The sequence below is a fragment of a genome, unplaced genomic scaffold, assembly GCF_019419815.1.
Source record: "Pyrus x bretschneideri cultivar Hongxiangsu unplaced genomic scaffold, Pyrus_bretschneideri_v1 Contig42, whole genome shotgun sequence".
In the NCBI taxonomy this organism is placed as follows: Eukaryota; Viridiplantae; Streptophyta; class Magnoliopsida; order Rosales; family Rosaceae; genus Pyrus; species Pyrus x bretschneideri.
The window spans coordinates 442405-455752 of record NW_025999746.1 but is presented as its reverse complement, the minus strand read 5'-3'; the positions used below and the strand labels follow the sequence as shown (position 1 = coordinate 455752).

Sequence of the window (13348 nt, the reverse complement as noted above, 5' to 3'; positions counted from 1 at the left end):
TTACCGAACGCTTTCAAAGATGTGGCCGAATCCCAAATTGAAACTTTCGGGATGGGTTCGGTTTCGATTACTGAATTTTTAGGGAAATTCGGTTTTGGCATTTTTCGATCAAATTTTGTGATGGGTTCGAGATGGTTCGGGATTTTCAGGAAAAAATTCCACCCCTAGTCCTTCTTTAGTTAGCGCTAAAAAGTTTGCCCTTGACAATATTTTTTCAATCTCCAATATACACTAGTAGTTTATTGTATTTTGAGAGGAAAAACGAAGGCAACCTCCTTGCTTCAAACGAAATTTATACATTTTCGTGAAAATATATGGCCCGGAGACTTGGTGCGTATAATTAGACCAACATGTAATGTATAATTAGACAAACTTTTGTATATTTTCTGTAGTACATTTGGTGCGTATAACTAGACCAACATGTAATGTAAATTCTGGCATTATCAATTAACATAAAACTCTTTTTGATGATTGCCAATTATCATGGAAAGGCTACAACTTCCATACGACTGCTCTTTCTGCAGCTTGTGTTTCTATATTACTATTTGACAGAATTAATAAATTACAAAAGTATAACATATATATACTCATCTATAGGATTGAATCCGGATTCCCACTCCGGATTCTTTTTGGGAGGATCCTGGGTGATTCTAAGAATCCGTGAATCGTGTCTATTTATCATACATCGTACGGTTAGAAATTATTTACATTTTTTTTTTTTACATAAAATTGAATACAAACAGTACCTAACAAAAACTGACCGCACGATGTATGATGAATAGACACAGTTCAAAGATTCCTGGGATCCTCTTAAGGAGGATCCTGTTGGTATAAGATTAACTTGATCCAATTTTCAGCCGAAAAAAGTACAACAAAAATGAATCCTAATCATTAAAGACGAACCCTGCGTTTGCAATCTTCTCCTTGAATCTTCCCGCTTGAAAAATTGTACCTATGAATCCTAATCATTAAAGACGAGCCCTCCGTTTGCAATCTTCTCCTTGAATCTTGCCGCTTGAAAAATTGTAGCTCACGGTACAATTCAATTCAACCACTACATTTTTCTTGACCGTGGCGACTTTCACCGTACCCTGAATACTCGTATAAGTCGTCATGGTCAATTCCCCTGTAGCCACCTCACTTATGAACCCTGGCACGCCCAAGATCTTCCCCGGAACAATATCCACCGTAACATTCATCCTCGACGTCCGCCTCGACTTTGCCACTCCCGCCGGAGTCCTCGCTTCGCCGACCTCCGTCCCCCTGTAGTAAACCATAGTGGTGGCATTGCTATACTTGAAAGATGCCATGTTAGGGTTCTTGATGGAGACATCCGCAAGAAGTGTTATATTAGTATCCGTACGTAGGATTCCGTTGGAAAACTCCAGCCGTTGGACTGTGACCTCGTTCATCTTGATCTTCGGATCCTTTACGTGAAACATGGTGAATCCGAGGACTATGGCTGTTACAGCTATGATTACGAACACGGCAGAGACACAGCCGCAACATTGTACGTATTTTCTTTGCCCGAGCTTTATGTGCAAGGAGACGGCTTGCTCTTCATCACTGCGGAGATGGTGTGAGTTTGCTGGGGCTAAAGGCTTGACTTGTTCTTTCGGAGAAGCCATGTTGACGAAGTTAAAAGACGCAAAAGTGGTGGCCGAAGATATATAATTGGAAATGGAAAGGGTGATGAGTTTCATGGAAATTGTGATTTTGTTCTTGTGGTGGTGTTTGATGGTGAAATGTTGGAAAATTTTAGAGTCTAGACGCGGTTGCACAAGTTGCACGGCTAGACTTTTGACTTTTGGGTTGTTTTTTTTTTTTCCAAATGCTTTATTTTGAAATGGTTTGTAGAAGCTTCATTGAATGACGAATATATTGTGGTTCAAATATTAATTCTAATAGACAACATTAGGGAAATTGAGGCTGATATTGACATAACTTGTTAGGGGTTGAAAAAATGCTTACAATTTAGGTTTTGTGGGGTTAAACATTTGGTAGAAAAAAAAAGTGGGAATGCTTTGTAAATGAGAAAAGTCACAATGTGAAAAGCTGAAACTGACATAAGACCTGAATTTGGCCTGGCCGAGAAACTTGAGTTCCTACTGAAAGTCTTTTCATTTTTGTTATGGCTGTGCTGGTATGGCGTGGAAAGCCACTTAATGCAATGATGAATGCAGCCACTTAGTATTATAGTTTGGTGGTATTTCTCTTCACTTAGAAGTGAGAGGTCTTAGGTTCGAATCTCATAGATGGCGAATTCGATATCAAATTAGGCTGCCCTTTTGGTGGCTTTGCCGAACCTCCCCCTCCTCTTAGTCTAAAAATATTGACGTACTTAAAAAAAAAAAAAAAAGCAACGATCAATGCATTAAAAGGTGAATCGTTAAAAGGTAGAAGGCAAAAAAGGTGAATCATTCATAATCCTAAAATTATTTCTCCCTAACTAAGATTTTAAAATAAAACAACTGTTGTAATCTATTTTATCTGACAAGGGAACAGGGGTCAGCGGCAAAGAGAGAGAGAGCAGAAAGAGATGTGTTTGTAGAATTGTGTAGAGGAACGTGTGTGTTATTCCCCCCTATATAGTGCCTTTATTTATAGTAATAAGAGGGAGAAGAAATCCTTCATCCCCAAGGAATACAAGTCCAAATCTAATCTAGGATTTACACAATCACACTTAAATAAGAAGTTTATAACACTCCCCCTTAAGTGTGTAAATTCAGCATCATATAGAAGTTGAGGAAGTCGACTCGTCGGCAATGATTGTGGGAACAACGTTATTCTCAATAAGGTAGGAAATTGCATAAGTAAGCAAGTCTGGCAAAAACCCGAGTCGGGACAAAATCCATAGTACTGGTTTGGTACTGAGGTGCTTTTATAAAAAGTGGGTATCAAAAAAGCTGAGGTCAAAAAGGTGTTTGGTAAACACTTAAAAACAACTTATTTTCACAGTTTTAGGTGAAAAAAAAGTTGAAAACGTGAAGCTGTAAAAGTGAGCTTATTCTCACAACACAGTAGAAACAATTTTTTTTCAAAGCACAGCAATACCAAACTAGCCCATAGTCTAAGGAAAAATGCGCGAGTAATGCAAAGTCAAAAGAAACATCTACAGGACGTCATTAGGGATATGATGAACCCAAGGTGAGTGACTCGTCAAAACATTGTTAGGTAGCAAAAACCCAGTGGAAAAAATGCTCCAATTCGTGGGAAAAAAGAGTACATTAAGATCAAGCAAGTATACTTCAGGATACTCCCCCTGAGTTTGACACAATTCCAAAGAGAACTAATAATGTTACAACTCAGAAAGTTTACGTATACCAATTCCTTGAACAAGCCTTTGAAACGTCTCTTTCAGTAGTGATTGGTGAAGAGGTTGGTTAGATTGTCTTGTGAACGGATTTGTGAGACTTCAATCTTCTAATGCTCTTGTTGTTGATGTGAGATGAAGAACTTCGGTGCAATGTGCTTGGTGTTGTCTCCCTTGATGTAACCCTTCTTGAGAGGTTCGATGCATGTTGTGTTGTCTTCATAGATCGTCGTTGAGACATCAACGACGGGGTAAAGATCACAAGAGCTTCGAATATCACCCATAACTACTTTCAACAAAAAGCATTCCTGAGTTGCTTCATGTAAGGTGAGAATTTCAGCATGGTTAGATGAAGTGGCAACTAAGGTCTATTTAGTTGACCTCCAAGAGATTGCGGTGCCTTCAACTCTAAAGACATAACCCGTTTGAAAACACACCTTATATCGATTAGATAAGTATCATGTGTCAACATAACCAACAAGGCAAAAATCGACTCGAGATAAGAGAGTGCGGCATCACTCGAGGATTCGTAGGGATAGAACAAGCCCAAATCCGTAGTACCCTTAAGGTAGCGGAAAATGTCTTTAACACTAGTCCAGTGTCTGTGTGTTGGTGCATTACTATATCTTGCCAAAAGATTAACAACAAAAGAGATGTCGGGTCTAGTGTATTGAGCTAAGTACAATAAAGCGCCTATCGCACTTAGATAAGGAACTTTAGGCTCCAAAATCTCTTCATCATCATCCTTCGGACGGAAGGGATCTTGTTTTGAATCTAGCGATTGAACGATCATAGAAGTACTCGAAGACTTCACTTTATCCTCGTTAAAGCGGTGCAACACCTTCTGGGTGTAGTTCGATTGATGTACTAAGATTCCATCCGAACAGTGTTCTATCTCGAGACCAAGACAGAATCGTGTCTTTCCTAGATCTTTCATCTCAAATTCCAACTTAAGGTGCGCGGCAGTGCTCGCGAGTTCTTCAGGAGTTCAGATGAGGTTTATGTCATCAACATATACTGCAACTATCGCAAAACCGAAATGTGACTTCTTAATGAACACACAAGGGCATAATTTGTTGTTTACATATCGCTGACTAGTTAAATACTCACCTAGACAGTTATACCACATTCTTTCGGATTGCTTCAAACTGTAGAGTGAACACCTCAGCTGAATTGAGAGCGTGTTCCGGGGTTTGGAAATATTTGATCCAGTCAATGTAAGTCATTCGGGAACTTTCATATAAATTTTTTTTATCAAGATCCCCATAGAGATACACATTTAGTACGTCCATCAACTGCATACTCAATTTTTTGGAAATTACCAAAATAATAAGGTAGCAAAAACTAATCACATCCATAACGAGTGAATAAGTTTTGTCATAGTCAATCCCGAGGCGTTGTGAAAAGCCTTGTGCAACAAGACGAGCTTTGTAACACACAATTTCATTCTTTTCATTACGTTTCCAAACGAAAACCCATTTGTAGCCAACGGACTTCACATGTAGAGAAATAGGAGCTACAGGTCCAAACACCTTACGTTTCGTAAGCGAATTGAGTTCAACTTGGATTGCTTGTTTCTAGTTTGACCAATCGGTTCTACGTCGACATTCATCAACGGAACGGGGTTCAATGTCATCGTTCAACATGATATTAGTAGCTACTGCATATGCTAATGCATTGTCGACGATCATCTCATTTCTACACAACACATCATCTAAGCTAGCATAATAGACCGAAATCCCACGATTCTCAGGAGGTAGATTCGTCTTTTCTAGGAAGCTTCTATAATCTAAGATTTCCTCATGAGTTGAATAAAATAAGTAAGCGATAGTCGGATTCACGGTAGGCTTTTCAGGGGAGTGTGCCGTGGGTTTCCTTTTTCGGATACATGAATCATTTGAACTAAGAAGTCTGCCACGCTTTTGTGTAAAGGTAGAGGATTGACTAGCCGCTAATGTAATAGGATCACCAAAGTTGGTGTCCCGAGCCTCTAGGAGAAAAGTCCATTGTATATTTGGTACATTCATCTTTGCAGGCACATTCGCAGTTGGAATATGTGATCTTGTCACTCGCGGTAGATCAATGAAAGCATCTGGCATGCTCTGAGCTATACTCTGGAGATCTGATATGTGCTGCACTTCAGTTTCAAATTGAGCTGTGTGGGGATCTAAATGAGACAAAGTGGGAGTCGTCCACGATAATTCACGTAGTTCTTCAAGAACATTGACGTTCTTATCTCCCCTTAACGACGGGAAAATTGTCTCATAGAAATGACGATTTGCGAAACGAGGGGTAAACAAATCGCTTGTGAAGGGTTCTAAGTAATGAATAATCGAAGGAGAATCATATCCGACGTAGATTCTCATCCTTCGCTGAGGCCCTATGTTTGTACGTAAAAATGGTGAAATCGGCATATAAACCGCATAATAAAAAACTTGCAGGTGCGATATGTCGGGTTTGTATCCGGTAACGAATTGAAGGGCGCTATATGGTTATGTCGCAACAGGCCTCAGGCGGATCAACATGGTTGTGTGCAATATTGCATAGTCCCAAGTAGCGATCGGGAGCTTGGTACGTATTACCAACGATCGAGCAATCATTTGTAAACACTTAATGAAGGCCAAGCCGTTTTGGGTGTTAACATGAGGTACTGGATGTTCAACTTTAACCCCAACAGACTTGCAATAGTCATCAAAAGTTTTAGATGTGAATTCTTCAGCATTATCTAATTAAATAGATTTGATTGGATAATCAGGGTGGTGATTAACTTGCCTCTTTAATAAATAAGGAGTTCATCTCCAACTGACTATGTAAATGATTCAATTTACTATTAAGGTTCTAAAAGACGCTAGGCGCTAGTTGGGCGGCATACTGGGGTCTAACGCCTAGGCGGAGGCCTAGGTGAACTAGGCGAAGTTAAGTAAATTTATTATATGTCATATAAATAAGTGTCTATTTATACTTAAAAAAAGATGCATAATTGTATAGGGATACATTTATTGCAAAAAGAAAATGAAATATAAATTATAGAGTATTAAAACATATTGTGCACATGGGAAACAAGGATATAATGAGCATTCGTTTGAGTATTTAACAAGTCCCTTACATTTTATTAAAAAAAAATAAAATGTAAGATGAAAGTTATTAATTTTTTGTATAAGTGAGAGTTGCGACCTATGTAGGTACCTATGAAGGTCTAGGCGGGTGCCTAATAAGGTCTAGGTGTCATTTCTTAATCTTCAAAGACCTAGGTATTAATCGAGATGGTGGCTAGTCGCCTATCACCGTCGAGATGGTGGCCAGCCGCCTATCACTGTCCCTCGGAGGGGATTTTTAAAATAGTTTTCACTATGTAGCTAAACGAATATAGTGTTGTTGTCCAATGAAATACGTAATCTTGCCTGATAAAAGTACTAAACACTAGAAATTCAATTTGTTCAGTTTTTTTATATTTATTTTCAAATGGTTAAAAGGTCATCCTTGTAAACAATCACTAAAATCAAAGGTGGTATAGCCATTAAATCATGATGAGACATTTGTAACCGTCCAAACTTTCATCCAATAGCCTAATCCCTAAAAGATTGTTGTTGGTGATTTTTGGCGTATGCCATCTCATACTATATTCAAACAAGTTTCATGGTTGGATCGTCGAAATTACTTTCATAGATTGCATATTCCATCAAAACAATAGATTCAACAAACATTTGTATTAAGTAGAACGTAAGATTTGTGGTCAGCATAGTGTAAACATTTAAAATTGATGATCGGGTTCCTTCATTGTCTTGTTCTAGGATCGAGAAGTGTAGTTATAAACAATCATCAAAATGGGAGCTAAATATTCATTAAATCGTGATGATTCATTTCTAACCATCAAAAGATTTTGTCTCGTTACTAATCCCAGAAGTTTCACTTGGTTGATTTTTGGCATATGCCATCTTGGAGTATACACCAGCTACATTAACAGTTGGAATGTTGAAATTAATTTCACAAACTGTATCGAAGGAATTGAACATGCCAAAATGTCTCTTTTGCCCGACAAACTCTTGCATTTTGAGTGATGAACCCCAAACCTTAATCATAAAATACACCTTTGCCCGATGAATGCTTTCACTTTAGCCAATGAACTTCTTATTAATTCGTCGGGTAATATTTTTAATGTTTTATTTTTTTTTTTTCACCTTTGCCCAAAAAAATTGGGAGATTCATCGAGCAAGAGTATGTCATATTACACTGTACTTTCACGTGTTTCAATTCATTAGGTTTCGTAAGCATACATTTAACAATTCCCATCACATCGTAATTTTGATTGGTTATATTGCACTCTACTTTCATGTGTATCAACTCCACAATGGTTGTTAGCACCGAAATTTTTTGACAACCGGGGTACAATTATCACTAAGCTTCTTTCAACAATCTATTGAAACTCTTGCAGTCATTGGACGACTCATTGTCCGTATTGAGCGAAGCGTTAGGGAATGCATCATGCAATATGTCCATCATTAGATCATCTTTAATATGTCAATCATTTGACCATCATCATCCATACTAAGCTTCTTTCTATGTTTCGGTTTGCGTTTACACAGCTATTTTCAATCATAAAAATTTAGCAGCATTTCCCTAGGGTTCTCCAAGTACACGATGTAAATATTATGAACAACTATCTAGTATGTGCTCGAAGAACACTAAAGGATACAATCGAGTTTTCCACGATCGAAACTTATCCACGTTTATAGCAAACCCTAAACACATACTAGTGCACTCGATCTCGAACTAAATAGTTCAAGAATTAGTTAGATAGCGGAGACGCACAATGTATCTACATGGACATCCAACGGACTCTCAAACGGGTGTTGAGCAAAAATTGTCATGAGAACAAGTAATTCACTCGACACAATTTCATCCTCGTTCGTTTTTACAAAGATGGTTTTATTATTTTGAGTTCGACCCATTCTAGATTACGCGTTTATTAACTACGACCCTTTGATTCTAACGTGAAAAATATGATATTTGGGGATTGGTGTTTTTGTTTCATTTTGTGACTGCACCTAGGTTGAGCCCTAGATTGCCTACCTACGGTCAAGTCACTCGTAGTTCATGATTTTGGTATTTGGATTTTTAGTGAGTGAATGACCCACTAAAAAGGATTTGGTGTTTGATTTATTTGGATGCACTTAGTTGAATGAACTAGGGATTATGTTTGGTGTTTGAGTTTTATGATTGTGTCTAAGATGTGGTACTAGACTGCCTACGTATCCTTGACGGGATCAAACTGATGTATTTCGAAATGATTTTGTGGGAATTTGATGCCTTGTGCAATTTTAGCTCGTGCAGACAAGGAACATTTAATGTCTTATGCAGTTTCAGCTCGTGTGGGTGAGGACTTTGAGCCATTGGAGCTAAACACGGCTTCGTGCTATTTGGGTTTTGTCGCGGCTTCGTGCCATTTGATAATCAATACGACATCGTGTCATTTGGGATTTGACATGGCTTCATGCCATTGGTATTTGATACAGCTTCGTGCCATTTAATATTTGATACGGCTTCGTGCCATTGGCCACTTCGAAAATTTGATCCACTAAATTTGACGTAGCATGACCCACTAAATTTGACGTAGCATAATTTAATTGAGCTTTGTGCTTTGAGATGGTTCACATCTATAGTATTTGAAGGTATTTACGTCCTCCACGGATTTGATGTCGGCATCGCCTTCACACATGATGTGCCTCCATCACACTATTGGCCCATTTATTATTTTGGCCCAATTTCCAATTTGTGAGGCCTAGTTAAAATTCCATCTTTGCCGTGCCTTGCCCAAAAAAGTTTGAAAAGGGTTAGGATCCCATTTAAAATGGGGTTTGATCCCATGGCTTGCCCTTTCAATTTTCACGTGAGTGCCTTTCCCAAGGAAGTTTTCAGCAAGCTTTATTTTCTTTTTATTTTATTTTATTTTTTGAATTAAGCTTTCCAAGTTCAAATAGGACTTTTCTTCCCTTTCCTCTTATTGTCAGCAACTTCTCCTCTTCTTAACTCCAAGATGACGGTTGCGACATGATTGTTTTTCACAAATCCATCGCTCGCTGTGACCTTGTCCTGGATCATTGCTCATTAACTTCCTTTCTTGTCAGGTGGGAGTTGTTGTTTCATGCTTTGAACCACTCCGAGAGATTGCCGGAAGAACCGATCGAGTTATTTATCGGTGTGATTTTTTTAGTGTACCTTTAGAGAGCGTCTAAACAGCGGAGACGGGCTAGTTGTTATCTTTTCTTCGCTGTAACTTTGTTCCTCCATATTTGATGCTTGTCACAACGAACATTGAACAGCTACCGTGAATGAGGCATGATTTTTGCGTCCCGTCAATGTGACTTTCTTTTTTTATCAGCGGCTCTGATTATGCGATGCACGACTTCTGGAGTGGAGAAGGACTACTTGCATCATCAAAAGCCTTGTCCGACCAAAAGGTTGATCATTCTTCATGTCCATGGTGAGCTTTTGTATTAATGATGGAGGGGCGGAGAGGAGGAGCCCAATCTTCTCTGCAGTTGGCGATTAAACCGAGTGGTTTGAACTATTGCTATGATTACTGGGCTCGAAGTGTTAAGAATGAGTACATGGGAAGAGGATCTTCTATGAGCTTAAAAGTAAGTTAGGTTACTCTTTATATTCTCAATTGGTTTTATTTTATAGTATTAGAGTAGGTTGTCCTATGCGTGTGGCCAACTATATGTTATCTTGTTGTGTTGTCTACGTGATGAGCTTGAAGATTCGTCACATATGAGGAGGCGTGTTGAGGAGATGTATTAAGAATGAGTCTCACAATAATGAGAAGAGTAACCTTGCATAAGCTTATAAGTAAGTTGGACTACTCCTCATATTGCCAATTAGTTTGATGGTGGAACTCAACTTTTTTTATGAAGAACCAAGCGTCTGATGACGATGAAAACCTGCTGCCCATTTTTCTTTGCCATGATTGCTCTCCCATTGCTCTTTCAGCACCATTGTTGGGGCGATGGTGTTGAAGTGATCGGCAGCTGCTGCTTGTGTGTCCGTCACTGCTATTGCCTTGTACGAAACCATCCTTGCATCGTCAGCAAGCTTCAGGACGATTGCTGGGCACGATGGGTTCTTCTTCTCCACTTGTTCAAATGTGGAGGATGATTGTTTCTTCTCCGTTCTGAAAAGAGAATATTGAAACATTTTTAGACCCAAGAGATTGCAGAAGGCTGTGGGAAACCAGTTTGCTGCTGTCTGTTTGGGCGTTGGCGATGGTGTTGCGAATATCTGTATCGGTGGAGAAGAAGAAGGCGTGGCAGATTTCTAGAGGCCTACGACTCTATTCTCTAGTTCGAAATCGTTGTGATAGATGCCGTGACTTGGGAGAGAAGAGTGATGGCTCGAGAGAAGTGGCGGTGCTGCTGATTCAGGTATTCCTTTTGTTGACGGAATTCCAGGAAATGACAAGCTTGCTGCTACGGTTGCAACGACTGGGGATATGGGGAGGTTGCTGCCTCTCCTGTTGAGAGGCTTGGTTTTAACCTTTCTTCAGTTGCAGATCTCCAGAGGCATATGACTTTATATGTTGTTTTTCAAAGATTTTCTTGTATATTCATTGTGAAGATTACAAGTGAGTGAGAACACTCTTATAAGAAACTACAAAGAGAAGAAACACGGGAGAAGCAAAACACAATCCCTTGGTTCCTGCCCTAGACCCGTGAGAGACAATTAAAATAAGAGGCATGGGACAAGACAAGGTATGGTAAGACAAGAGTAGGGTTAAGACCATCACTTTAGCCCATAACTTAGCTAAAGTGAGGATGACAACCCATCCTTGAAATCCTTACACCATACTTTGGAAAGTAAAACCAACCCCATGAATTAAGGAGTTGACAACATGTCACTAAGAAATCAACCTCAGTCATGCATACAACCCGAAACCCTAAAGTACCATAAACAATCAACTTCCAATACTCCCCCTCAAGCTGGATCCAGCAGGTTGATGGATCCGAGCTTGGAAAGAAGGCGCTGAAACTGATGAGAGGGTAAGGGCTTTGTGAGAATGTCAGCCAGTTGTTCGGTGCTTTTGGTGTAATGTGTCTGGATCACTTGTGATTGCACCTGCTCACGAATGTAATGACAGTCAACTTCAATGTGCTTCTTTCGTTCGTGAAACACGGGATTGGAGGCTATATGCATGGCAGCTTGGTTGTCACAGAATAGAGACATAGGAAGAGTTACAGAAAACCCTAAATCACTTAGAAGACCCTTGAGCCAGACTAATTCATATGCTGTTGAAGCCATTGCACAATACTCAGCTTCGGCACTGGATCTGGCAATGACAGTTTGTTTTTTACTCTTCCAGTTGACCAAATTTCCACCAATGAAGGTGCAGTAACCACTCGTGGATTTACGATCAATGGCATTACCTGCCCAATCTGCATCACAGTACCCCATGATGTGAGTGTGATCATTTTTTGTCATGAGAATACCACGACCAACAGACCCTTTCAAATAACGTAGGATTTTCTTTACAAGATTCAAGTGATCGATGGTAGGAGAGTGCATGAATTGACTGACAATGCTCACTGCATAGGAGATATCGAGTCTGGTGATTGTTAGGTAGATTAGCTTACCAACAAGCCTCTGGTATGAACTGATGTCTGAGAGTGGAGTTCCACCCATGCTCAGTTTGAGCTTGCTATCGAGATGAGTAGTGGCAGGCTTGGACTCACTCATGTTAGCATCCTTGAGGAGATCTATGACATATTTCCGTTGATTAAGAAATAATCCCTTTTGAGAAGATGCCATTTCAATCCCAAGGAAATATTTTAACACCCCAAGATCTTTGATAGCAAACTTTTGTTGTAGTGACTATTTGAGTTTGAAGATTTCGACTGCATTATCACCAGTGATTATTAAATCGTCCACATAAATCAACACCACTAATGTGCCACCAGTTCCAATACGAACAAATAATGATGAATCAACTCCACTTCGTTTGAATCCAGCACTGTGTAGAACTGAACTTAGTTTAGCATACCAAGCTCGAGGTGACTGCTTCAGTCCATAAATGGACTTATGTAACTTACACACCATATCAGGGACCTGACTTTGAGGATGTCCAGGTGGCAATCGCATGTAAACTTCTTCTTCGGGATCACCGTGAAGAAAGGCGTTCTTTACGTCCATTTGGTACATAAACCAACCTTTATTGACAGCAACAGACAGCAACACCCTTACTGAGTTCATTTTTGCAACAGGTGCGAAAGTTTCTTTATAGTCCACCTCAAACGTTTGAGTGAATCCCCGAGCTACTAGCCTTGCTTTATGTCTCTCGATTGAACCATCTGCATTGAACTTAATCTTATAGATCCACTTGCACCCCACTGCCCTTTTTCCTTTTGGAAGTTTGGTGATGCTCCAGGTGTTGTGCTGGTCTAGAGCTTTGAGTTCATCTCGCATTGCTTCTTGCCACACTTCCTGGTTACTAGCCTCATGGAAACTTTGAGGCTCCCTGTAACTAGAGATGTTGTTAAGAAAGGCAGCATGCGAAGGAGTTACCATTTGATATGAAACATAACTTGACATTGGATGCTTTGGTTTGTATAGATCAAAATCTTGAAACCTGGTGGGAGGCTGCCTATTTCAACGGGGATTGCGTCGAGGTTCTGGAAGAGATGGCTCATTCTCGTGTACCCTTTTAGCCACATTTTGAGAGCTTTCTTGATTCTCACTGTCTTCATCTTGTACAAACCCATTAGGCTGAGGGTTTTGGAGACTAGTATCAGTGTTATCGTGACTGAGCTCTTGGTGATGTAGATCCTCAGGTCCGATTCTTGGTAATGGGAACAGGTCCAGAATGTCATCCACTTGGTCTATGATGTCACTGGTTCTAGTAAAAAAATGGTTAGACTCATGAAATCTAACATCTTTGGACACAATCACTTTTCTTAGTTGGGGGTTATAGCACTTATATCCCTTTTGAGTGGAAGAATAACCCAGAAAGACACATTTAGCTGACCTGGGATCCAATTTATCTCG

The 13348-nt window shown here is 39.7% G+C and overlaps 1 protein-coding gene across 1 annotated transcript; it reads right to left on the bottom strand.

Annotated features, from left to right (window-relative positions):
* Window positions 1–551: 551 nt before the first annotated feature.
* LOC103940581 lies at window positions 552–1714 on the bottom strand. The gene has a single exon (XM_009350727.3). It carries the CDS (start codon window positions 1701–1703, stop codon window positions 969–971), a length of 735 nt encoding a protein of 244 aa, XP_009349002.3. The 5' UTR covers window positions 1704–1714; the 3' UTR covers window positions 552–968.
* Window positions 1715–13348: the final 11634 nt, after the last annotated feature.

What these genes read in the sequence shown, in the direction of transcription:
- LOC103940581 (XM_009350727.3), bottom strand. Translation starts at nt 1,703, where the DNA reads ATGAAACTCATCACCCTTTCCATTTCCAATTATATATCTTCGGCCACC.